Below are 27,721 nucleotides of genomic sequence, written 5' to 3'. Positions count from 1 at the left end.
TTTTTTTTTTTTTTTTTTTTTTTAGTTCCAGGAATTGAACTCAGGACCTTGTGCTTGCAAGGCCGGTAGCAGAACCACTGAGCTATATCCCCGGCCCTCAGATGTGTATCTTTATCTTTGCTTGAAATGTTGTAAAAGCTTGCTCACTCTTTTGAGAGAACTTCAGAACTGTCTTCTCTCCTTCATCTGTTCCTCTCTCTTTCCCCATTGGAGTAAATACCTCTCAGTTGAATGACTTGCTGTGCAGTCACTCATTACCCATCTCCCACTTACAACACACTTGTTGATCATCACCAAGTTCTGTTGATTTTGTCTCCAAGTAAATGAGTTCCATTTTTCTTATCTGAACCAGTACATCTATAGATCAAGATGCCTGAAGTAACCTTTCTATGGACCTACTTTTTCCCTGCTGATGTTTCCTTCCTTCTATTCCGTCACTGTGAAACCTTAGTGTTTGCAGATCATGCATGAAACCATTTGGGGCCTTCCCACTTCTTTTAAGTGTCACTTTTCTTTAAAAATCTTGGATTCCCATGGTCTAGCTCTATCAGCCACTCAGTGTTAATCTAATCAAGTCTTTATGTTATAATCTCTCATGAGGCCTTTTGATGACTTGTCATTATATATTTATTTGTCTGATTAGTGCTGTTCTGCCTGGCTCTTCTTTATGCTTCATAAGGGTGAAAGCTCTAATATTTGTCACATATCCGTAGTCTGACACACTAACATATAGTGGGAGGTAATAATTGCTCAGCAAATGAATGGAAATTCAAGTTTCCACATTTGATTTTTTAAATTGAAAGTAATTAGGTTGATTTGCTTTGGAAACAAAAAAGGATATATGCGAGCTCCTAATGTTTGGTGAGATATAGGGATCTAAGTTCATTCTTTCTTGTGTATTTTCAGTTTTCCCAATACCATTTATTAAAAGAGAGTACCCGTGCTCTATTTTTTCTTCTTGTCATCTTTCACATAAAATCATTTAGCTGCAAATGAAGGTTTATTTCTGCACTTTCTCTTTTCTCTAACTTTCATGTAGGGTCGGTTTTTATGCCAGAGCCATGCAGTTTTGGTTTTTATAGCTTTGTAATGTATTTTGAAGTCAAGTTGAATGGTACTTTCAGCTTTCTTCTTCTGTGTTCGCGATCACTTTTGTTATCCTGTGTCTTCTGTTTCCTAGACATTTTAGGATTTAAAAGAAAATTTGTGTGAAGAATGTCATTTGTACTTTGATGAGGATTGCATTGAATTTTATTCTGTTGACAATATCAACACTTTTAGCAATGCTTTCAATGAACATCAGATATCTCTGCCAATTTTTTCATTGTCTTAAAATTTTTAGTTATAGAGATCTTTCATCTCCTAAATTTATTCCTAAGTAGTTTATTATTTTTGTAGCATTTGTAAATGGAATTATTTTCTGGATTCTTTTAGATAATTAGATATTAGTGTGTAGAAATGCTACTTATTTTCTCTCCTGCAGTTTCACTGTATTCATTTTTAATTCTGTTACTTTATTGCTGGCATCTTTAGGGCTCTTTGTATAGAACATAATGTGTCTGTAATTGGAAACAGTTTAACTTTCACCTTTCCAACTTGGTACCTTTTATTTCTTTCTGTTGTATAGTGTCTCTTACAAGGACTTTCAGTAGAATTTTAAATAGAAGTGATGAGACTAGACATTTTTGTCTTGTTTTGGATCTGAGAGGAGAAAAGCTTTCAAGTTTTCTTTACTAAGTATATATTAGGTGCAGATGTGTCTGATAAGGCCTTTATTGTAAAGAAGCACATTCTTTTTTTTTTTATATTGGAGGCTGAACTTCTATATCTAATTTGCTGAGAGTTTTTGTTGCTGTTGTTTTACTGACAGTTTTTAATCAGAAGGGGTTGTTGAATTTTCTGTACCTATTGCAATGATCGTAGTGTACCTGTCTGTTGTTTTTTTAATGTGATGTATCATGTTAAATTTAAGAACCAAGAGTTGGGGATATAGTTCAGTGGCAGAGCAGTTGTCTAGCGTTTGTGATGTCCTCTAAGTTTGATCCTGAGCACCTAAGTCAATCAAGTCACAAACTGTGAAATTTCAACAAGAAAACGTAAGGAAAATCTTCAGCGGTGTTGTATAAGGACATTCTGGATAAAACCTGAAAAACTCAAACAACACCACCAAAAAAAAATAAAAAAGTCAAATGGGGAGGTTGTTTTTGCATAGAAAAGGAACAGTCAACAGGGTAAAAAGATACCCTGCAAAATGGTACAAAATATTTGCAATTCAAACACATGATAATGGACAGATGTCCAGAGTATCCAAGGCAGTTTGTGTACTCAGTAATAAGAAAACAAATGTCTCAAAATAAGCAAATGATTTGAATAGATATTTGTCAGAAGAAGACATGTGTCCTTGGATATAGGATAAGCATGCTCGGCATCTCTTAATCACCAGATAAATACAGATAAAAACCTAAGATGCACCTGACACACTTATTTGATTGGCTGTTACCAGAAAAATTAAGTGCAGTGAGGAAATGGAGAAAAGGAACCCATACAAACTGTTGGTTATTTGTTGATTAGTTCAGCCATTTTGAAAAATATTTTGGAGGGTAGAATTGTCATGTTACCCATAATACCACTAATGGGTATATATCCAAAGGAGTTCACATTGATGTGTCAGGAGATGTCTGTAAATTTATGTTTATTCCACTCTTATAATTGCCAAGATACAGAATCAACTTTAATTTCTATCAGAGGATGTATGAATAAAGAAAATGTGGTATATTTAGTATACTAGCAGAATACTATTTGACCCTGAACAAGGAAATCCTGTCATTGTGACAGCATGAATGAAGCTGGAGAGCATTCTGTTAAGTATGCTATGCACAGGAATAAATGCTGTGTGACCTCAGTAATATGTAGAACCTAAAACCATTGAAGTCACAGAATGGGGATAGAATGATAGTTACCAGAGGCAAAAGGAAGGAGGTAGAAGGGAAAATGAAGATGTTGGTCCCTGGGACCAACTGTGTGGGAGGAAATACTTCTGGTGTTCCATTGCAAAGTAGGCTTATTATAGTTAATACAATGTATTTCAGAATAACTGGGAGTGGATTTTGAGTGTTCTTGTCACAAGGAAATAAATGACACGATAGATATATTAGTTGCCCTGCTTTGATTGTTGCAAAATGTTTACTTATATAGAAACATCACATTGTACCATACAAATATCTTCAAAATTTTTTGTTATTTAAAAGTAAAAACAATTTTTTTAAAGGGAGGCAGTCACAGACTGTCTTGGATCTATTACTACCAAGAGTAATAGGTTACAATAGTATTTCAAATATCCATGATGGAGTCTTTCAAATTATAGTTAATATTCTTCAGTGTGTTAATCACTTTTCTCTCAAAGTTAAATGAAGAGAGGTTTATTAGCTCACAGTTTATAGAGGTTACAGTCCATAATCAGCGGGCTCCAAGGCAGGGTTGCACATTGTAGAGGGACAACAGTTCATTGTAGTTGAAGACAGACAAAGCATCAAGAGACCTTAACAGCATCTTCTTGCCCCTTGTATCTTATTCACACTACTTAGGGTGGATAGCAGTTAAACCTCCTAGTGTCCTTGGGCCAAGCATTGCACCTTGAATCAGTCACACTCTAGACTCAGCCACCTCTTTGGTGGGACATCTAAAGACAAGCCATACTGGTCAGTAAGTGCTAATTGTTGTTGGAAGGAATAGTCAATTTAAGATACAAAATATAGGTTAGCACAATTTACAGTAAGAAATGAGATGACTCTGTTCACTACATTCTTTGGGGTTCTCCCTAGTCTTGAAGGGTCACTTACTCTTGAGACAGTGTGTTACAGTGTTATAAAAGGAACTTGGATTCAGAACACATTTGCAGATTCTGTGCTGTACAACTTAATGGGAATATATTAAACAAAATTCATTAGCTATTGAGTCTTAATTTCCTTTATGTAAAATGGATGTGAAATTTTAATCAAAGATTTATTGTGGAGTAAAATTAGATAATGTGGGTTAAAACATTATAAGAAGTTAGTGATTATTATTATTATTATTTTGAAGACCAGTGTCTTACTTTTTTCATTGCTGAGCCAAAATACCCAACATCTAAAGTTAAAAGAAGCAAGATTTATTTCAGCTCACCATTTGTAGGGGTTTCAGTCCATAGCTGGCCGTGTCCAAGGCAGGGTGGTGTGGTAGAGGTACATTAGAGAGGAGAAACAGTCCACGGCATGGTAGGCAGAAGGAAGAAGCGGCAAGCAACGGCAGCCAGCCTGCCTTCTCTCTCTCCCTTTGTTTTCCGTCCTGGCTTATAAGTCTGTTGATTGGTACCACATACACCTATGGTAGAGCTTCCATTATCCATACCCACAACAATGCTAAACCCAGTTAGTGGATTAATTTAGTACCACACACCCTTGGTCCCAGTGTCACATGCCATAGATCCAGCCAGCTCTGATCTAGCTCCACCTATGCGTGCATAGGCTCTAGGGGAACATAAAGGTAACAAGCTTTAAGGACTAGTCTAGAATTTAAAGTTCATAGTCAAATTAGAATCTTAATTTGAGAAATTTAATCTTTTTAAAGGTAAGGGATTATGTTCATTAATTATCTGAATTTGAATTCATTTGTATTCTGAATATCATTGGCTTTATATAGATTCTAATTTAAATTAACAAATTCAAATCATAGGATTTCCAATTCTTCTTTGCCTTTTATTTTTAGGTTTTTATATTTCTGTTGTAAAATACCTACTAATGTAGGCAAAGGATACAGATTTCCTGTATATATGTATATGTCAGTTCATGGGTAGCAAATATATTTCCTTGTAAGATCTAGGATTTGTGGGTTTTGAGGAAATTAATTTTCTAGTATTTTATTTTTAATGCATACTTTGTATAGTCTTATAAGATTATATAAAGATGAGGCAGGTGAAATTATATATATGAGATCATAATAAGCAGTATCTGACTAATAGTATTTTTTACTTGAACTCACCTGTTGGAGATAACAATTTAAACAAATTTGAATTTTGAGTAATTTACCAATTATATTCATTCATACCATTTTCTTTGTGATTAAGAATAATGATTCATTAAATCTTGTTTAAGTCATGAAAACCATTTTAGCTGACTTTATAATGGGAGAATAACTGCAGATCATATATTTATCTCATGATTTCTCCCATCAAAGCGTGAGGAAGTGAATTATTGAAAAGATAAAAATAAATTTGTTTGCTTTCTGTCAGAGTTCATATCCACAGCCAACCTTGATAGAAGACCAGAATGATTTAGACAAGTTTGCTTTGGAGATTCATAACATATGCTTGCTGGACAGAATTGAGTTATCTCTGCTGTGGAGAGTAAGTTATTGTAGCAGGAGCTGACAGAGATGAAGATAACTGAGGGAAATTCAATTACCTTTTAGTGTTTTCTTTCTAATGGGATTCTTAATGTGAAAAAGATCCTTAGATGATGCGCCTGTTACTTGTGAGATTTGCCTTGGTACCTGTTTACAGGATACCATGAACTTTCAGTTCCAGACCTTCATTAAGAATAAAATAGGCAGTTTATGGTTAAGGATAGTTTTGATTGAAATGTCTTTTTTTGTTGTTGTTTAAACTTGGTATCTTTGGTAATTTTTATAATCATTCATTCTCTACTTTTCTGTGACAAGTATCTATTATTTTGAATGAGCTCTTTATTTAATATGCTATACATTTTTTCTTTTTCTCAAATGACTGCTCTGGAAATATGTTGCAACTTCTCAGTGTTGATATATTGATGCCTTTGTCTAATTATCTTATGCTGGGTCTTGGTGGAGGTGTTTAAATGCTGCTAGATTTCTCAGGGTTCTATTTTTGGTTTTGCTGTTTCATTTTGCTGGACTTTTTGCTTAGAATGGAGTTTGTCTTCTCACTCTCATCTACTTTTCAGTGTCTTGTAGTCGGCTTGTCTTCCTCTCCAAATTAGGACAAATGGATTAAAATCATTCCCTTCCGTATCATTGATACCTTAGTAATTATACCATCTAATGATTCCTTTTTATCCCATTTTTCTCATTTTTTTTTATAAAAAATGTTCCATTTTGAAATTCTCTTTTTGCCTCACTTTCTTAGGTGTTTTATTGATTAGCTTTTTATTTCTCATGGTTCTCCTCTTTTTCTTCATATTTTGTTCTCTCTTTTTTTAAATTTTTTATTTTTTATCCTCTTTATCAAAAGTTTAAGCCTGAGGCTGAGGCAGGAGAATTGAAAGTTTGAGGTCAGGCTACCCAACCTAGCAAGACCCTGTCTCAAAATAAAAAGGGCTGAGAAAGTATTTTGGCAGTCCCTTGGTTCAATCCCCAGTACTACAGACAGACGGACAGACAGACAGACAGACAGACAGATAGCAAATGGAAGAATAGGTCTTTCACAAGTCCTTCCATGGAGTTTTTAATCTTTGTATCTTGTTTTGCCTTTGTATCCCATTTTAACAATCTTAGTTTGGCACTGTGTAAAGTTCTCCATAGAAAACATTTAATATTTAATCTTTAAAAATTTAAATTTATTTTAATATTTTAGTTTTAATATTTATACTTTAACAATTTATGTATTTAATTTCTTCTCTAGATAATTTAAAATAAAAAATTATAAGAAGGCATACAGTGAAAATCCTTTACTCTTCTAGAATGGTTTCTACCTTTTTACGTGTACAGGAACCTATTGTTATTTTCTTACTGATTTTTTTCAGGATTTCTTTATGTGTATATACTCATATAGGAATATATATATTCTAATCCGTCTCCTTTATAAGAATGGTTAAAGATTATAAATATTTTATGTTTTTCCTTTGAAATATAATATTACTTTTAAAACATCTTTCATATATCCATCAGCAAAGCATGTTTCATATATCCATCGGGAAAGATTTGTTTCCTCAGAGAGTGTATTGTAAACCTGTAGACTTTTATTGCTCTTACCTTTATATGTGGTACTGTGTAGAATTAATTTGCATTTCTCTGTATAGTTTTAACTTATTTTTATAAATAATGTCAATTATCTTTGAGCCTTTTGTGTTTATTCTGAGAACATCTACATTATATGTTATGTATACTATATATTATATTGAATTTTCTTATTGATTTTGGATAAGATTTAGATATAGTAGGGAGTCATGTCTGTGACTTGTATTACAATTTATTTTTACTGATTTTTCTAATTTGTTGCATTAGCTATGAAAGTTTTGTTGCTGCTTTTGTCATTGTAGTTTATTATTTATGTACTACATATACATAGTACATAATGTTTACATTCCTGTGGCAAATTGATTACTGTGTACATAACACATCTGAATTCCTTTTTCATCCCTTATCCCTTTCCTTCTTCCATTTATTTGCAACTTATCTTAGTGTAGTATGAGCCTAATTCATTTTATAAATCTGTGTACACTGTCTGCTACATTACATAGTCACATTTCCCCCTCTTCTGTGAGATGCTGTTGTAGTGTGTACTAGACCCCTGTAGGTTTTGGTGTTTGCTTCTAGCCTGTTTGCATCTGTGTATACTGATATCAAACTGTTTAAAGTATTGAGAATTTTAATACTAGTTGGACTGCGTGTATCTCTTTTCCCTTATTACTCTTTTACATTTTATTCAGAATTGCAACTAGATTGGACTTGTCTGTTTGCTTTTCAGGTGTTCAGTCATACTAATAGTTTTATCTCATCTTTCAACTTTTACTCTTCTAATTTCTTATGCCAGTGTTTCCTTCATACTTCTTTTTTCTTTAATGTTTTGCTAGATTCTGTCTGCTAATGTTTCGTGACTTTTGCATTCTGTTCATAAGTTAAATTGGATTGTTTGGGGTTGCCATTCCATCTTAGGCATTTAACAGGCTTATTTTTAGTGTTGGTGCTGCTCTTTCCTCGTAGAAAGAATTATAAGATTCTTGATTTTTTTTTAATGCTCAAAAATACAGTAGATCACATTGGAGAATTCCTTTTTGATATAATTTGCTGCAGTGCAAACCTCCTCTTTGGTTTCACATTTCCAAAATTCTGCATTTATCTCCTTCCAGTTCTTTTACTATCCTCTCATACTCACTTCAGCTAAAGCTCATATTCTTCATTTTTTCTTCTAAACGTTTTGTTAGTTTTTTAAAGAGAGGCAAGTTAGTATGAAATTGGCAAATAACTCCATTATAGATGGCTATAGACACTGTTAAAAGCCTGAAGGTTTTAATACTGTTTAAAGCTGTGGACTTGGGAGAATAAGTCAAAGTCTGTGCCCAAATGCCCTTAATTTTTCTATTTTTAAGGTTCTATCAGATTTTAATTTATCACTTCATGTGAGTTCATCTTGGTTTTCTGGTTATGTAACCAACAATACTACAGTTATAACATTAGTCCACAGAAGTAAGCTATGCTTCCAACATAAATCATATATATGTCTGTGTATTTTATATATACGATTTAATGAATTGATATTCTGTATATTAAGTAAATATTGAAATGTTCTACGAATATGACTTTCAGTCATCAAAGTGAAGTTTTAAAAATAAATCAACTAAATATAATACTTTTCATGGATTGGATAATGCCATTGTAACATCTCCTCTAATCTAACACCTATCAGTTCATTATAAGTTAAACTTTGTCACATTTTACAGTTCCCTTAAACATAAATTCACTGATTTTCATGCTGCTTAGATTTCATTTGTAATAGATTTGGGTAAACTTTGAGTACTGTGAGTATATGAAATGCTCCTGTGTAGCTATAATGCATTTAGCTGTAAAACAATTTTTGTTTCTTTAGATTATCATGTAAATTAAAACCAAAAAACTACAAAATGTAAAATTCAAACACCTCCAAGAAGGTTAACCTCCTGAGGAAAAGAAGAAAATTGTATCAGTATGGAATAATGTCATATAAAAAGAATATTTTCTGGTATCTTTCCCTTGATATTTATTACAAGATATTTTGGCATGTAACCTTTTGGACTTTTTGTTAGGAATGTAATATATAACTATGTGTATGTATATATGTGTGTGTTTCATAAATAAATCGGATTATATTATATAAAACTTTCTGAACCTTATACTGTATCTTGAGTTAATGATATTACAGTTGCTTTAGTGTATTGTCTCTTTTGAGAATCTGACATAGAGTAATGCACAGAAATGCAGTTTTACATGTGATGTTCAGAGGTTTATGGATTCTTGCTTGCGTCTCTTATGTAAGATCTGTGCACTTTACATGCATCCCTTGTTACTGGCAGAAAGGGGAAGAGGTTGGAGTCTGGCCTTTTTCTACTGCCTTTTCTTTTATTATAGATGTGATATTTTCAAATTCTGGATCATATTTTTTTGGACGTCTTCTGAGAGTTACTTGTAATCGCTAAGAATGAGATGGCTCCTATTTAGGAAAGCAGACCTTAGATATTGACTGCTATGTAGCAGAATTTGTTATTTAATACCAGCGTCTACTATAGGTTTGGAACATGGGAAGCTCCCGCAAAAGACAGCTTAATGAATGACGAATAGAAGGTATAATTTAGGATTAAGAGCTGCACCTGCCTGGCAAGTGCAAGCAAGGTCTTCAGTTCAGTGCCCAGTACTGGAAAAAAAAAATTAGGATTGAGAAAGATTTCACTATTCAGCTAACATAAATTTGAGTATTTAATGTTTTCATGTGAAACCTAGCTTCCATAGTGGTAAAAAACATTTTGTTCAAAGTTAGCTTCTGTTTATGCTAGTACAGGTAGAAAATAAGAAAAGTGATCATACACTCCTTGCTAGATTGCCACTGTTTTTCTTGAATCTTCTTTTTTTTTCTTTTGTGCTGGGTATCGAACTCAGCATCTCAAGCATGCTAGAAAAGCAATCTCCCTCTGAGCTACTTCCCAACCCTCTTATTGAACTTTTAACAGTATGTGAAAAACAGAAGATTTAAATCCTTACACAAGGTATTTGCTGAACTTAACAATTTGATGATGGTTGATATATTGACCTTTTGTAATACTTACATTTTCCCAGATTTTGACATAGTAAATAAAACCTCTCTATATGGACAACCTTCTCCTTTTACTAAACAGGTCCCTAATTTTTTAGTTTTTGTCTGATGAGATTTAGAAGTGTTACTTTTTTTTTTTTTTTTTTTTTTGGTACTGGGGATTGAACTTGGGACCTAGCGCTTGTGAGACAGGAAGCAGAACCATTGAGCTAAATACCTGGCCCTAGAAGCATTACTTTAAAATATTTATACATGAGTTGTATAGTTCTTACTGCAGTCTGTAGTCTATGATAGAAAAACTATAATAGTACATAAGATCCTAATGAGATAATTAACAATGTGAAATAGGAAGAGAAGGGCTAAAGGTGTAGGGAAAATGGGAAGAGTAGGGGAAAGGTAATAAGGGAAAAGAAAAAATATGAGAAAATGAAAAAATGGAAATAAAGTGTTTGTACACAGGGAGGGTAGGAGAGGGTGAAGAAAGGGCAGGGGTAAGGGGAAAAAATGAGAACCAAGACCTGTCATGTAGAGGTACAAGATCCCAGTAATGAATGTAACTGTACTGTATACCTAAAATGTACCAATAAACTCAATTTAAAAAAAAAGAAAATATAGATTTGAGCTTCCAAGAACTAGGATTTAGTCTTGGCTACCACTAATTTAACTATACAGTGTTGGATAGGGTAATTCACTTAATTTCTTTGTAATGTGGGAGTCCTTGAAGCAGTGGTTTGCAGGACCCCCTTCCTATTACACAGTGGCTTCTGCAGGAAGCAGCTGTTTTTTCTTTATCCTGTGGCCTAAAACACGGAATAGGCTCTCCTTTTCCCTTTCGTAGGTATAGCGATGACAGAAGGATCATAATGCAGGGAAGGATAATAAAACTTCATAGTGGATCTCATCCCTTAGAATTCACAGGTAAATCTCCTGCACAGGAGTTTTTCTCTTGACCTTTGCATTTCTCTCTCCAGCCCTTTCCCTTTGCCATGCTAGGGTGGAGTTCAGTTCCTCTACAGTGAGTGTAGCCTTGTCCTGCTGCTGCTGTTGCCTCTGCTCCCCGCTCTCTCCAGATCCTCCTCCTTCTCCTCCTCCATTTGACAGGTCTTTTTTCGGGAGACCAGGCAAACCTGCTTTTATCTTAAAGTGCCCTAAGAGTATTGATTCTTTGTTAGTCCAAAGTCACACTTTTCTTTTGCTTCAGATTATTTGATTATGGTACCATGGCATTAAATTCCTTTAAGGTGATTTCCACCCTACTGTACTGTAAATGTTTTGGTTTCCACAGACCTGAGTTGTACAATCATAACATTTCTCAGTTCATTTTTCAAATGAAATTCAGGTATATTTAGTCTGGAGATTCTTTTAGGAAATGTTTTACTTTGTACTATAGCTTTTTGAAAATGCCAACGTTAAGATGGAGTTTTTAACATTACCTATGTCAACTTCTGTGAATAATCTGAACAGATTATATACATACCTTTAAGACACATGTATACAACACATAAAAAAAGAAGTCATACAGCTGGGGATTTAGCTTAGTGGTGCCGCCACATGTCCCACACATGCTAGGCTTGCACTGTACCACCAAGCTGCAACTTGGCCCTTTTTGTTTTATTTTGAGACAGGGCCTTACTAAGTTACTGAGGCTGGCCTTGAATTTATGATCCCCCTGCTTTACCCTCCTGCATAACTAGTGTTCTAGTTGTTTGCCACTGGCCCCAGTATCTTTTCAAAATGAATAGAACTGTCGTTGATGGAGTGTAAAGGAAGACCACTTAGAAGTGAACTGGTGACTCTATTTATATTTGAAAATTGGACGTCATGTTTATCCAGCTTAAAAATACAGGTATGTTGTTGGGCATTCAGTTAAAGCTGGGAAGCTAGAAAAAGAAGATGGTTTATAGTGCAGGTGAAATTGATCTTATACCTTTGGACATTGTTGATGAAATTAAATCCAAACTGAAAAATATTTTTTCATATCATCTGAATATATTCTAATAATAGAACATATATTCTTGATGACCTCTTAATGTTTTTGAAAATCTTTCCCCAAGAAAAGGTCTGAATATATTTCCCATAGTTGTACCAGGCCTCTGTTTAAGCTTTCAATTTATAATATCTCCAGATCATCTTAACAGGGTAGCAGATCCTATATCAGTATAGAAGTTAATTCCAAAATACACATAGAAAAGAAGTTAAGCAAATAAAAATCTTCATAGTGCATTTCATACCACACTTGATTATCACTTAGAATATACTCAGATGAATTTAAGATGCTAATATTTTTGGTTTCTTAATAAAAATTAAACACAGCATAAGATCAAATATTTTAATATAAAAATTATAAAACTATCATACAAAGACAGGTGTGATTCAATCGATAGGAATAATTTCTAATCAGTTTTGCTACTGAAGCATGATGTCCTATCCAAATTGTTAGTAGTCCACAAAGATGTGAGTACAGAGATAGTAAGTGTTTAGAAACATCTCTAATTGGGATGTATAGTGATGTCAGCACACTTAAATTAAGAAAAAGCAAAAAGTAATTTTTCTCTACAGGTAGTTTGAAAAACAGTACCTAAAAGTTAGTTGATATTCAGATGTGTTTTTTGGAAATGTTTTATGTTAGTAATCCATTCAAATAAGACTAAAAGAAGGTATAGCAGTATATTCACCTGAAAAATAGAAATTTATTTAGTATTTTATAATTATATAAGCCTTTGAAGAATAATTCCTTTATGAAGCAAATGGGTGAAAATATATGAGGTACACAAGGAAAATATAAATACCTGTCAAGATACTTAAGAAGGGAGAGCCTGGTAATTACGTGCCTTAACTCTGTTTTCTATCTTTGCTTTTTTTAAAAAAGCTTTTTTAGTTGAGTTTGTTCTCTTAATTTTTTTTTCTTGAAGCTTTGTTTCTCTTTTTCAGTCTTAACTGAGTTCTTTCTTCTTGGTGGGCAGTTGTTTAGCCTTTCAGTCCTCTATGAAACTTCCTGATTCTAGTTAGAGCCTCCTTTCTTTCTCCTTCCAAATATAATACATACACACACACATATTTTTATATATTATGTATATTTTATATATAACATATACACATATTTAAGCAGTTATCTCCTGTGTAGTTATCTTTATTCTATATTGTAATGATTTTAACTGAATTACACTGAGATACTATAACAAAGAGAGTGTTTGCTGTGTTTGCTGTACACTCTCGTAACATTACTAAACCTACAATAAATGTAAAATGTTAATACTACATGAAGGCAGCATTCTAAACATTTCATATCTATTTTTATTTGGTCCTCCTGGAAAACTTATCGCATGATCTCCTTTTTACAAAACTTGCCCAAGAGTGTGTTAGAGCTAAAATTTAAACTCAGGTTGTCCCGCTCTAGGGTTTATACTCTTAACTACAGTGTTAATTTTAGTTTGAATAAGATTAAATTGATTGTGTTTTTCTTTCTGATTTTGTTTATTCTTGATTAATTTTGATTTTTAAATATAAGATTTATCTGTTTGTAGTAATAAATATATTTTAAAATTTAACTTAATAAGTGACCTTATTAAGAGATATTAGTTCTGTATATATATATATATATATTTTTTTTTTGGTAGTGGGGATCAAATTCGGGTCCTTGTGCTTGTGAGGCAGGCGGCAGACCTACTGAGCTAAATCCCTAGCCCAGTTCTGTATATTTTTTTAAAAAATCATATTATGGGCTAGGGATGTTGCTCATTGGTAATGTACTTGCCTAGTATTTGTGAGTCGCTAGGTTCATTCTTTAGCACTGAAAAAAATTACCATTTAAAAATTGTGATTTAAAAATTATTATTTGTGTTGATCTTTATCCATCATTTAAATTCTAAATTAATTGTATGGAACACAGATAGCAACCACATTTTATTATGTTTACCAAATAAATATATGCAGGCATTATGGAAGGTGTCAGCTTGTCATTTGGAAGGTGTTTTGAATTTGCTTAAGAATTTTGTGGCTTTTGTTGTTAAGAACTCCAATGAAATAATTAAATAATAAAAATGTGCCATGTGTAGATTTGACACACAAATAAAAACTACACCCTTTTTAGTGTTGGTTTGTTTTTTAAATACTATGTAAAACATTTTTCAAGCAGGTTTTTATTATCAAAGCCTAGAGTAAAAAGATTGGAACCTGTATTAATCTTCAAATCATTTAAAAATATTGAGGACTGCAGTTTGTAGAGATAAGAACCCAACACATTGTATTCAGTCCATTAAAACAAGAAGAAATGGAAGAGATACCTTGATAAGTGTTCTGCCTGTTTTAACCTTGAATGCTATTATGGGTGGATAGGGAGGGGGAGGTGCTATATCTATTTCATTGGCTTGGGCTTTTTCATGCTGAGAGAAATCAATACTTGGAGGCGTTGGATGACAGAGAAATCACTTCAGAATTAAAGGTGGCTGTCACACATTGTCATTGGTTGACTTTTGTTAGCTGTTGAGGTTTTTAAGCTTTCATTTTTCTAAGTCTTTTTCAGGAGTTGCTCTAAGATTTCTGTAACAGCATTTTTTTTTTTTTAATCAGACTTTAAATCTGAGGTAAGAGATCCAAGTACAAAGGCCTCGAAAAGTGACATATTGAGCAGCTTTTTCATTTATTTTTTAGGTGATTTCCCTTTTAAATAGTTTCCAATGAGACAAGGAATTTATAATGGAAATGCTTTAGGGGGCAGATTGAGAAGCAGTCCATTTATGGGTGTGTAGCAGAAGCTGTGCTTGGTTAACTAAAAATGTAGTACCCTCTGTGTAGCCCCATAAAATAGAAAAACTCAGAATTATGTGTCATAGCTTGGAAGGATAAGTATATGGTTTGATCACATTTATATAGGGGTGGTCTTTCACTATAACCAGTGAGAAAATCTGTAGAAAACAATTGACCAAACTAGGAGATAGGGAACTTTCTTTTTTTCTTCATACAGAGTTCCTCTGTTATATTTCTAAAAAACAAGTATATATTTCTTTTATCTTTAGAAGTTTTTTAACACCAAATTTATGAAATCAACACAAGTGAATTGTTTAACACACTGAATTAAGAGAAACGCTTTTATAATATTTTTGAGATTTTTCAGCCTTGAAAATTTTTAAGTGTAATTTATTTTTATTTTACAGTGATACTCACATTTAATGAAAATGTACTTTATATCCTGTTCCTCATAAAAGATACTATCCTGGAAACCTAACTCTAGAAATAGTGCATTTCACATGATTAATTTTTATTGATACTCAAAGAGTTTGTGAGATACCCTCTGCCTTTTCGATCACAATCCTTTCCTGCCCCATTAAGTTACATTTATGGAATGTGTACATTCGTTTTTTTCTTATAACCCTTGTTTTATTACTGTAATTTCTTCACCAATTTTTGACCTTTATGTAAATAGAGCCATAAAATATGTGCTTCATTCTGGCATTTTTATTTCAACTTTATGTTTGTAAAATTCATTTTTTTCTTAGATTTCCCAGTGTCATTTTCATTGTGGTATAATAGTCCATTATAAGTAGACAATTTTTCTTTATCTCTTATGTTTCATGGGTGACTCGGGTGATTTCAGTGTGTAGTTATTGGGAATAATGCTGCTGTAAACATTTTACATGTTGTTTGGTGCACATGATTGCGCATGCTCATGCATTTCTCTAGGGAGGAATTGACTGCAAAATATTTGTATTTTTTATTTCAGTAGATACTGTCACACTATCTTGCAAAAATGTCCACTTCTTTCAACATCAGTGTATAGTTGTTTTTCATTATATTATATTTTTACCAGTGTAAAGGAGATTTTTATTTTAGCATTCTGATAGTTGTGTTTTCATTTTGTACTTTTTTATTTTTATTTTTTTGGTTATTTTGTACTTTTTAAACAAATGAATTTGTCCCTCTTGTTTATGCTTGTTGTAAATCATCTATTTTTTACTTTTGTGAAGTAGTTGTGTCTCTGTTACCTTTTTGAGTAGTTTTTAACTGTTTCTCCTTGTGTGTGACTTGACTATCCACTTTTAAAAAACTCTCAAGCTTTATCAAAGTACTATATAGTTTATATATAATAAAATGTATCCACTTTCAGTTTTTTGGGGGGTGGGGTACCGGGATCAAACTCAGGACCTTACATTTGTGAGGCAGGTGTGGTACTACTGAGCTAAATCCTTGGCCTGACAGTATGTTTTTTTATTGAGCTTTGATAAAGCCTGTACCTCTGCAGCCAGTGCAGTTGAGATGGAAAATTTTCTACATCCTAGGGCAGTGGTGGCGCACCTGTGGCCCATATCCTGTAGCAAGCTGTTTGTATCAGTGAAGACTCTAGAAGGTTCTCCATCACTACCCTAGGGGATTCCATCATGGTCATTTTCTCCACTTAGGCTCTCATTCACATCTTGCCCTAGACAACTACTGAGTTAATTTCTTTTATGTAACTATAACTTATTATAGTTTTGTTTGTTACAAGAGTTCATATAATGGAATCATAGAGCACATATTCTGTAGTCTTGATGCTGTTTATCATCATAAAGTTCTTTGTATTCACTCACATAGTTGTATCTTTACCATCTTTTTCTCATTATTGGTGAATATTGTTACTTTTTAAACTGTTCACCTGTAGAGAGATGATTGGATTACTTCCAGTGTTGTTCGTGGGTATTTTCATGTAAGTTATTTTTGTGTAACTGTGTTTTTACTCATTTTTAGTATATACCTTGGAGTGGACTTTTAGTACAGTACATGTTTAAGCTTACAAGAAGCAGTCAGACTTTTTTTGTGTAGCACTGGGAATCTAACTTTGGGCCTTGGGCATGCTGCATCTCGGCTCTGCCAGTCTGTTTTCTAAAGCAGTTGTAGACCTTTCACTCCAGCAAGTGAGAGCTGCAGTTGTTCCAGTCCATGCTTGGTATTGTCAGCCTTTTTAGTTTTAGGTCTTTCATTGGGAATAGGTATAGTGATAGCCTCTTGTGATGTTTATTTGCATTTCCCTACTAAGTGCCTTCTCATATGCTTGTTAGCTACTTGTGTATCTTTGGTGAAGTGTCCTAATCCTTTTCATGTTTTTAAAATTGAGTTGTATTGTTGAGTTGAAAGAGTTCTTGATATATCCCATACAGAAACCCTTTGTCAGTTATATATAGCGCGGATTTTTTTTTTCCATTATGGCTTACCTTTTCATTTTATAACTGTGTTTTTTCAAAGAGCAAGTGTTACAAATTTTGATAAAGTCTCATCTACCAACATTTCTTATGCTTGTGATTTTCATTTATGGTGTCCAGTCCCAGAACACTATCTCTTGAAATATTATCAAGAATGTGTGCTATGTTTTCTTCTAGAAATGTGATAATTTTATCTTTTATGCCTGTATTTTGCATCCATTTTGAAATGAAACACTTTTTATACTGTTTGAAATGAAAGATATTTTCTTTCATATGATAAGTAAGTGATTAAGCGCGAGTTGTTAAAAATATATATATTTTTTCATTTAATAGTCTAAAATGCTCCTGATTTCTGATTTTATAAAATGATTAAGAGCATAAAGTCCTACAACTTGTTCTTCTTTTGTAACATTGTTTTGCTATTATTCTGTTCTGTTTCCGTGTGTTTTAGAATCAGCTTTTCCATAAACATAAAAACTCCTCAATTTTTTATTAAGATTATGTTAAATATTTAAATCACTTTGAGGAGAGTAAGCCCCAGGGAATTAATGATGGGGCATTGTGGTAGGCAAATGCTCTACCACTGAGCTATGCCTGGAATCCATTTTATTTTTTATTTTGAGACAGATTTCCTTAGGTTGCCTAGGCTTACTTGGGAATTGTGATCCTCCTGCCTCAGCCTTATGAGTAATGGGATTTAAAAATCTATAAACATTGTCATTGCTCCATTTATTTATCTTCTAATATGTAGCTAAATATTTTGTTTTCATTTCTTCTTTAGATGTTTTCTTTTTCTTCCCCCATACCTGCCTTCTCCCGCCTTCTCTTTTCCCCCTTTTCTTCCTTTTCCTTTTGTCTTCTGTCTCCTCTTTCTTTTCTCTCCTCAAAATGGAACCTTCTCAGGCATGCTAGGCAGGTATTCTTCATTTTAATTTTCTGCTTGGTTTCCTGAATGTGTAACATACAAATGAAGACTATTGCATTTCTTTCTTTCCAGACTTTTTGCTTTCATGTCTTATTTTTGCCTCATTAAGCTGGTTAGGATCAGCATGACAGCACTGCATGGAAATCATGAGAAGGTGCATACTTGCTTTGTCCCTCTTTTAAACTGAATAGTTTTTAGATGTTCTTCTCAAAGATTGAGGAAACAGTCTGTCTTACCTAGTTTGAAGCTTTTTAAAAAACCATAAATGAGTATTGAATGTTGTGAAATGTTTTTGTTTTGAAATTCCTGTGATATGTTTTTCTCCCTTTTTCTTTTACATAGAATATACATGTATTGATTTAAAATATTAAGTTAACCTGTTTAGGTCAGCTGTACTTCATCATGATGTATAGTCCACTTTTTAATAGATGAATATTGTTACAACTTTTGGTTAAGGATATTACATTAGACCTCCTAATTTATCTGTTTCATACATTTTTGATTTTTAGTTTTCTCTTCATGTAATGTAAAATTGGTTGTAGTGTATAACTTAATTTATAATATCTGGAAGACTTTAATATTGATATTATTTCTTCCTTAAATATTGGTATAATTCAACAGTATAAGCCATCTGGGCCTGATACTTCTTTGTGGGAAGTTGAATTAAATGTCTTTAATAATGATAGGTCTGTTCATATTTACTCCCTATCTTCATGAGCATCAGTTTTGGTAATTTGTATCATTCATTCAAGGATTTTGTCTGTGTGATCTAAAGTATTGAATTAACAAACATAATATTGTTCATATTTCTTTGTTAGCTTTTAATGTCTATAGGATATTTCCTCATTATCTTTTACTGTCCTTAAGATATGAACTAAAGTATCCTTCTTTTCCATTTGTGATACTGGCAATATGTCCCTCTTTTTTGTTCTTGAAAATTCTTTTTTTTTTCCTCATTGAGTTTATCGGTACATTTTAGGTATACAGCACAGTTACATTCATTATTAGGATCTTGTACCTTTACATGACAGGTCTTGGTTCTCAATGTTCTTGAAAAGTCTTGATAAATAATTATCGGTACTTTAGGTATACAGCACAGTTACATTCATTATTAGGATCTTGTACCTTTACATGACAGGTCTTGGTTCTCAATGTTCTTGAAAAGTCTTGATAAATATCTGTTAATTTTGTCAGAGAAGCCGCTGATTTTTTTATTGATTTTTCTCCATGAAATTCCTTTTGCTAATTTAAACATTTTAGTTATATCATTTTCCCTTGCTAATTTGGTTTTGTATTTCACTTTTTCTTTTCTTTTTTTTTCCTCTTTAACATAGAAGTTTAAGGTTATTGATTTTAGATGTTGGCTTCATTGATTTTAGCATTCTCACCTTTTCTAATATTTAGAACTATAAATGTTCCTTTATATGCTCCAGCTGATTAAAAAATTAATCCATAAGTTATTTGGAGGAGAACTGCTTAATTTACAGTTTTTTGGAAATATTGAAAGGAACTGTTTACCTCTGTGCCTTCATCTAAAGAATCAGAGGGATCTCTGTGTTTCTAGATATCTTTCTCTGTGTAACTTCCTTGTTTTTGGTGTTTGTCCTTCAACTGCTCTTGCCATCACTGCTTCAGTAGACCTTTTTTAAGAAAAGAAAGAAAATGTATTTCTTTGTTTTTATAACAAGTCTGCAGGATATTTGGGAAATAGTACATAATTTGAATATGTCTGGAATACAAGATAGTCAGACATAAAGAAAGACTATATGTGGCTGAATTATAGATCATAAGGTGTAGCTACTGTAAAAATTTGGTTCTGATTGTTTTTTATCTAATGATTTTGACATTTGTTTGGGGGGGAAGTGGAGTATTGAAATATATCTGTGCTACATCAAAATAAATTCTTCTTTAAAAACATAGAGACTGCTCGTAAGAAACCAGTTAGATGATTTCTAGAGCTGAATTGTAAGCTAGTAGAGATCTGAGTGTAAGAGCAGTGATGAGTGTGTAATAGCATTTGCTAAAGTGGAACGAATGGGTTGTGAGTGCAGAAAATCGAAGTCACAGGTAACAGTTAACAGAAGAACTTTCCTTCTGAAATGTAGTGGCATGTTTGGGATGAAGGTAAACTGTTCAGTTCTGTATATTTTTAATTTTAGGTATTTATTGAACAAATGATATTATCCTACAGGTAGAAATTTGGGTTCTTATTTTGAAAAACGGCTAGATCAGAAAAGAAAACTTAAAAGCTGGACCTACACTGATGATTGTAGATGAAATGGGAGTGGATGGTACTGCCTTGAAATGTTTGTCTCAGACTTAGTGTAATACCAGCATTTCAAAAGGAGAATCATAAAGGGAAAAGCCTAGCCAAATCAGTAGCACAAAGAAATCAAGGAAAATAAATCAGAGAAGGGAAGGAAAAGAAGCAAAGGGTAGAGATGCGAAGGGAAGCAAAGGGAGTCGAAGGGAGGGGCAAGAAGAGGATAGACAGGGGAAAGGGGTCAAATCAATGGCAGAAGGAAGCGAGAGTAAGCTTTTTATTGTCAGGATCACTCCTCCCTGAACCTTCATGCATAGGGCAAATAATAAAGTTAAACCAAACCATCAAATATGTGTGGAAAGATTTAAATCTGGTATCATCTCTACTTCATTTACATTTAAAGGGTCAGAGTAATCTGAATTACCTGAATTACACAAGGCCATTCTAAATTGTTTTCATGGTTTTACTATGTTACTGAATTTCCTCTTAGCAGAGAGTATTTTATTTTTAATTTAATTCCATAGTAGTAAGTCTTAGCTTTCTTTAGCAACAGTGAAATACAATTGAATAGTTCCCAAGATACTTATTTCTTTTGCTTTTTAGATTCAGATGTTTTTGAGTCATGTTGTGATGGGAGTGAAGAAAATTGAGAAGTCTGATATAAAAGTTGTATCATGCTTTAAATATTAGGAAAGAAAACTGAATGTAAAGTAAGAAATATGCCTAAAGTTGGATGAAAGTTTTAGATCTGATCTTTTATTTTATAGTCTTTATAAGTGGAATTGTTTATTAAAGGTCTCTTGGAGTACTTCCATTTATCCTTCAAATCCAAGGATACACTCATCTCCACCCCTGATAAGTAACATTTTACAGAGAATGTATTATTGGTATTTAATAAGAGCATCTTCAAGTTAGATTATGAAGACATTCTTTTAAATTGATACAAGTGTATTATATCTTTAAGAAGCATTCTTATTTAGTTTCCCTTTATCATGCTTTAAGGTCAAATGTGACTCTGAAGTTCTACAAAGAGACAGAGATTGATAATCAGGAAAGAATGGTCCTTTACTGTGATTTATATGTATAGATTTTATGTCAGATATGAAAAGTTACTGTTCAAATTGTAAAGGAGGACCCATTAAAGAACACTTTAAACCATTTTACTATTTAGCTTACCTTGAGCTGTTGCTTTAGAATTACACCTTTTCAAGCAAACCTTAAAAGCTTATCAAATGTTTGTAAAATATAACTTGATAAAGTTATTATTCTACTACTACTAAATAATAGGCTGTTTCATAGGATCTTATTGGGTACTATGCAGTAGTTTTAGTACTGTGATAGGAAGGTTTATCATGTCTTAGGGGTATACAGGAACAAATGATTTTCTAAATTTCTTCTTACTAGGTAAAGGTAGCAAAAAGCATATCGTCAATACAGTTGGGACCATTGAAAAGATAAACGTTTGTCTCCAATTCTGTACTATTCTTTTCAGTACACAATTGGGCTGGATATAAAGTAACCTATTGAATATTAGTTTGTACACGAGCCCCACAAAATACCACAGATCAAGTGACATTTTTTTCACCATGGAAAAATTGTCTATATGTGTTCCTTTACAACTACTGTCCCTTCAGATATTTAAAATTTTTTTGTTCATATAACATTTTCCCCAAACTCTGCTCTCCTTTGGCTTATTTCACATAACTGTTTAAAAAGATACAGCATATGCATTTACATTTAATTTTTAAAATGTAGCTCTTAACTAATTGACTTACTTTCTCTAATTCACTGTTTTGTTTCAAGTGTTTTAGTTTCAACGCAGTTCTGTTTCAGGCCATTCCTAGAGTCTAGTTGACAAATTCTTCAGTTGATGATAACCTCATCATTTTGCAGATGTGGACATTTGCCTAAAGAGGGAAATAAAGTAATTATTCAAGACTGGCAAGAAACATTGATGTGCTGATACTGTGATATGGATTTTGCTTTGCTTATAACTTTGTGTTCATATAAACACATAATGATTTTGATGTATGTTTGTATGTGTGCACACATTACTGGGTTGAACCCAGGGCTACATCTCAGCCCTTTTAAAAATTTTTTATTTTGAGACAGGTATTGCTAAGAAATTAAGTTGTTTAAACTGAGCTCACACTTATCATTCTTCCAACTCAGCCTCCTGGAGTGTCAGGATTACCAGTGTGTGCTACTATACCTGGCTGTTGCATACATTTTAGTGAATTTTTTTCTTCATCCTGCTTTCTAGGATTTCTTTAATGTATTACGTTTTCAGCCTTTATTTTGTGCTCGTGTCAAACTATTGCCTTTCTTGTCCCTGAAACTGATTCAGGTTTATGCTTTGTCTTTGCTTTAATTTGGTTTGTTTTATTTCCCTGCAAGAATGACTTACCTTTTCGAGTTGAGAGTGGTGGTGCACACCTGTAATTCCAGACCTTGGGAGGCTGAGGCAGGAGGATTACTACATGTTCAAAGCCAGCCTGGGCTATGTAGTGAGCTCAAAGCCAACCTGAACTGAGTAGTAAGACCCTGTCTCCAAACAAAACAAAACAGGCAAAAAAGAAAGACTTAACCTTCTCAAATACTTTCATTATTAAATTCAACCTTGAAATCCTATGATATATGTTTTGCTCAGACTGACAGCTATTTGATTTCTTATACCACATTTTTTGGGTTGCTTTTGGTGTAAGGAATGGAAAACCTATTTGATAAGAGCATGTAAAGACAAAGAGTTTATTGGAACTAATAAAAAATCTTTACAAAGCACTAGTAGAAAGTCTAAAGCAGTGGTGGTGAACCTATGACATACAGGCCACTGCGGGCTGTTTGTGTCATTGCAGGCTCTAAAAAGGTTGCCATCGCTGGTTGAGAAGCACACTATTCTTTTGGGTGTGATTGATCCAGAAGTTGATGATTTCATTTGGAATAAACTTTATTTTTGTCTAGTTCTTGCAGTTCTGCTCTTTGGGTTTTGGCTTTATATCCAGTCAGGCTTCCCTCATAGTATGGAGAGCAATTGGCACTCTTGAATTGAATGCTTCATACCTAAAGGAAGGAGGGAACTTTCCACCAAAAATCTTGAACTTTCCACTTGTTGCAACTGTTGTATCTGGTACTTTCCCAGGTCACTGTTGAAGTGATTATTATCCAGGAGGATTAGGACAATCGAGACCCTCTTTTGTTGCTGTCTCTGAATTGGTGACTGTATGTGGGAGTAATCTTTTCAAACTGGTATTCAGTCCTTGAAGCAGGTGACTAAAGTATGTATCATGTACTTAGAGGGTAGTTTTTCTGCTAACATCACTGGTTACTCATTGGAGGTTGTGCATGTATGTGTTTATTTGTGAACCTAACATCTGAAAATTAAAGACAGGAGTCTGTTAGACTTGAGAAAGGATCAAGTTTACATTACTTGTATTTTCTTTGTTCAAGTAATATTTTCAATATAATATCAGAAATACGACACCACATATATCTGAATTCTTAAGTGTTTTGGAAACTAATGATTATATTATATCTGATTATTGTTGAAGAATCCCAGAAGATTTTCTATTGACAAAATTACTTTTCAAACTTTAATGTACATACAGGTCACCCCAGATTCTTATTAAAATCCAAATACTGGTTTAGGAGGTTTGAAATGGACCCAAGATTTTGCACATTTGATCTTGCAGGTGATTTCAGTGCTGTGTATCTATTTTCCATAGTTAGAATTCAAAAGACTAAAATGTTTCAGTTTCTAAAAGTGTTTTTGGAACCTGGGCAGTGGCTTCATAGCTTATCTCCTCACTTCCCTTATCTTATCCCATTATAATACATTCTCCAAATGACAGCTATAGTGATCATTTTAGTATGTACATTGGTCTGTCACTCTACTACTTAAAACTTTTCGGTTTTTTTGAGACAGGGTCTCACTATGTAGTTGAGAATGATCTGGAACTCACTATGTAGCCCAGGCTGGTCTTGAACTCACAGTGATCCTCCTGCCTCAGCCTCCCGAGTGCTGGGGTTACAGGCGTGCACTATCACACCCAGATACTGTGATTATTTGCTGACGATATGATACTCTACATTGAAGACGCAAAAAACTCCACCAAAAGACTTCTAGACTTAATTGACACTTTTAGCAGAGTAGCTGGATACAAGGTCAACACCCAAAAAATCAGTAGCTTTCTTGTATGCAAGTAACAGACTCACTAGAGAGAAATAAGGGAAATAATTCCTTTCACAATATCATCCAAAAAAAATGAAGCATCTAGGAATCATCCTAACAAAAGAAGCAAAAGACCTACACACTGAAAACTATAGCACTCTGAAAAAAGAGATAGAAGAGGCTGTAAGAAAGTGGGAAGATATCCCCTGCTCCTGTGTAGGAAGAATCAAAACTGCTATACAGATTCAGTGCAGTGCCAATTTAAAATCCAACACTATATTTCATAGAACTAGAAAAAAGAATCCAAAAATTCATTTGGAACCATAAGAGACCTAGAATAGCAAAAGCAATTCTAGGCAACAGACACATGGCAGAGGGTATAACATTTCCCAATTTGAAACTATACTACAAAGCCACTGTGATAAAAACAGCGTGGTACTGGCAAAGAAACAGACCTGAGGATCAGTGGAACAGATTGGAAGACACAAAAATAACTCCACATGTGCTCAGCTACTTCATCTTTGACCATCCCCACTGGAGGAAAGATAGCCACTTTAATAAATGGTGTTGGAAAAACTGGATCTCAACCTGCCAAAGATTAAAACTAGACCCTTATCTCTCACCATGCACTAAACTAAAATCCAAATGGATTAAAGATCTACATATTAAAACAGAAGCACTAAACTTGCTGGAAGGTAAGTTAGGCAGAACTCTTGAAGACACTGGCATAGGAAAAGACTTTATGAACAAATCCTCAATACACGGGAACTAGCAGAAAAAATCAACAACTGGGATCTCATCTTATTCAAAAGCTTCTGCACTGCAAAAGAAACCATCAACAGAACTAAGAGACAACCTATAATGTGGGAAAAAAATTTTACCAGCTGCTTCTCAGACAAAGGACTATTATCTAGAATATATAAAGAACTCAAAACAATCAGCCCCCCCAAATATAAGGACCTGATTCAAAAATGGGCATCTGAGATGAACAGACATTTCTCAAAGAAGTAAAAGCAGCAAGTAAATATATGAAAAAATGTTCCACATCTCTGCTCCTTCGAGAGATGCGGATGAAAACACACTGAGATTCCACCTCAAAGCCACAAAGATTGGCTATCAAGAAATCAAACAAAAACAAATGTTGGTGGGGCTGTGGGGAGAAAGGAACCCTTCTCCATTGTTGGTGGGAGTGCAGACTAGTGCAACCACTATGGAAATCATTATGGAGGTGCCTGAAAGAGCTGGGACTAGAGGTTCCATTTGACCCAGCCATCCCTCTTCTGGGTATCTTTCCAAAAGAATTGAAAGAGTTATATCATAGTGATATATGTGCACTCATGTTTATAGTGGCACAGTTTGTAATAGCTAAAACATGGAAACAGCCCATTTGCCCATCAGTTGGAAACTGGATAAAGAAGATGTGGTTTTTCTATAAAATGGAATACTACTCAGCCACAAAGAATGAGAAATTAGATTCATTCATAGGAAAATGGATACATATTGAGGATAAAATCCTAAGTGAAATAAATAAATCACACATGTATAAATACCGAATAATTTCTCTGATGTGAAAAACTATAATAGTACACAAGATCCTAATTAATACTGTGAAATAGGAAGAAAAGAGCTAAAGTTGTAGGTAAAGTGGAAAGGATTGGGGAAATGTAATAAGAGAAAAGAAAAAAATATGAGAAAATGAAAAAAATAGAAATAAAGTGTTTGTAAATGGGGAGGGGAGGAGGACATGAAGGGAGGGCAGGGACAAGGGGAAAAAAGGAGAACCAAGAGCTGTCATGTAAGAGTACAAGATCCCAATGATGAGTGTAACTGTACTGTATATCTAAAAATGTGCCAAAAACTCAATAAAAAAAGGGCCAAAAAAAAAATGGGCCAAAGTAAAGGTACAAACTCCATTGAATGAATGTCAACATATTTTATACCTAAAAGTTACCATAAAGTTAACGAAAAAGTAAAAAGAAAAACTTTTCACTGATATCCTCTTTCATGAGAATAAAATTTAAATTCCTCAGCATAATTACATAATACAGATGACGCAACTCACCATTAGGTCTCTAAAGTCATTTCCTACCTGTATTCCTGTTACTCCTATGACTCAAGTCTTTTACAGTTTTACTTCATGCTATTTTGTAATTCTGAGCCTCTGCATTTACATGACTGGATGCTGCTTATTTTTTGAGTCCCTTGTTAACTATTTATTTCTGAGTGTATCTTATGATTGATTTGAGAAAATTAAATTTTTGAGTCATACCAAGAAAGGAGATCACTAAATGTTAGCTAAATAATTCAATGAGGGATAGAAAAGTTTGTGTTGGTTTTATCCATGCTGGAGATTATTTCCTGGTGTAGTTTAAATCCCCCTCCTGTATTTTATAATATTAATGAATGTTTACTTTTTTCCATTCAAGTCTCTCTGTGCCCAGTATTCTGCAGACAAGCGAGAAGAGGAAAAGATGTGTGATCATTTGATAAGAGCAGCTAAATATCGAGATTATGTGACGGCAACTCAACTAATTCAGAAAATTATCAACATTCTCACAGACAAGCATGGAGCCTGGGGAAATTCCACAGTGAGGTAAATGGATATCTTTAGGATTTAGCCCTTAATTTTTATAGATGGTCTAGTGTTAGATAAATGTCTTTGAATATTACTAATGCTAGATAAAGAGCAGAATGATTTAATTTTGTATTTCATCATTTATGGTGAATTTAAAACAAAGGAGAAAATTTGTATGAGTAGAGTTACAATTACTTCATGAGAAAATTTGTTCCTGTTCATTGAGAAGTGAACTGTTAAGAAAAGCAATTAACAGAACTTTATTAGCTGCAATTAGAGAATTTCTACAAATGTACTATTTTATTTTTCAAATCTGTTTTGAGTTTTTAACACATAAATTTGAAAAGATAATACGTTTTAATTATCATTGCAAATTACAGTAGTACAATGATAAAAGTCATTAAATGCTTTTTAAAAATTTTATTAAGTATATTTACTTCCTTTAAATGTATATAATCTGAGCATTGTATTCTTTATTCTGTAATAATTCAGTAACCTTCAAGTTTAAGAAATTTAGACAGATTGTGAAATCTATTCTCAAGTACTATTTTATGCTACAGATTTTATATTATTTGTCTCTTCTACATAATGTTAATGAAAATGTTA

General features: G+C 33.4%; 1 protein-coding gene across 3 annotated transcripts in view; it reads left to right on the top strand.

The window, feature by feature from the left end:
- Positions 1-27,721, top strand: part of Lrba (LPS responsive beige-like anchor protein) — a 452,811-nt gene that overhangs the window by 78,429 nt on the left and 346,661 nt on the right. For 2 of the 3 annotated variants that reach the window (XM_033760036.1, XM_010632727.3), the window contains exon 6: positions 26,967-27,133. In XM_033760036.1, the coding sequence (XP_033615927.1) occupies positions 26,967-27,133 (167 nt within the window). Of the gene's footprint in view, positions 1-2,996; positions 3,056-26,966; positions 27,134-27,721 lie in introns of those variants that run through there. The other variant, XM_010632728.3, reaches the window with a different exon arrangement.

The sequence above is a fragment of the Fukomys damarensis genome, unplaced genomic scaffold (genome assembly GCF_012274545.1).
Source record: "Fukomys damarensis isolate Sample0158 unplaced genomic scaffold, DMR_v1.0_HiC HiC_scaffold_38, whole genome shotgun sequence".
Classification (NCBI taxonomy): domain Eukaryota; kingdom Metazoa; phylum Chordata; class Mammalia; order Rodentia; family Bathyergidae; genus Fukomys; species Fukomys damarensis.
This window is presented reverse-complemented; position numbering and strand designations above follow the sequence as displayed.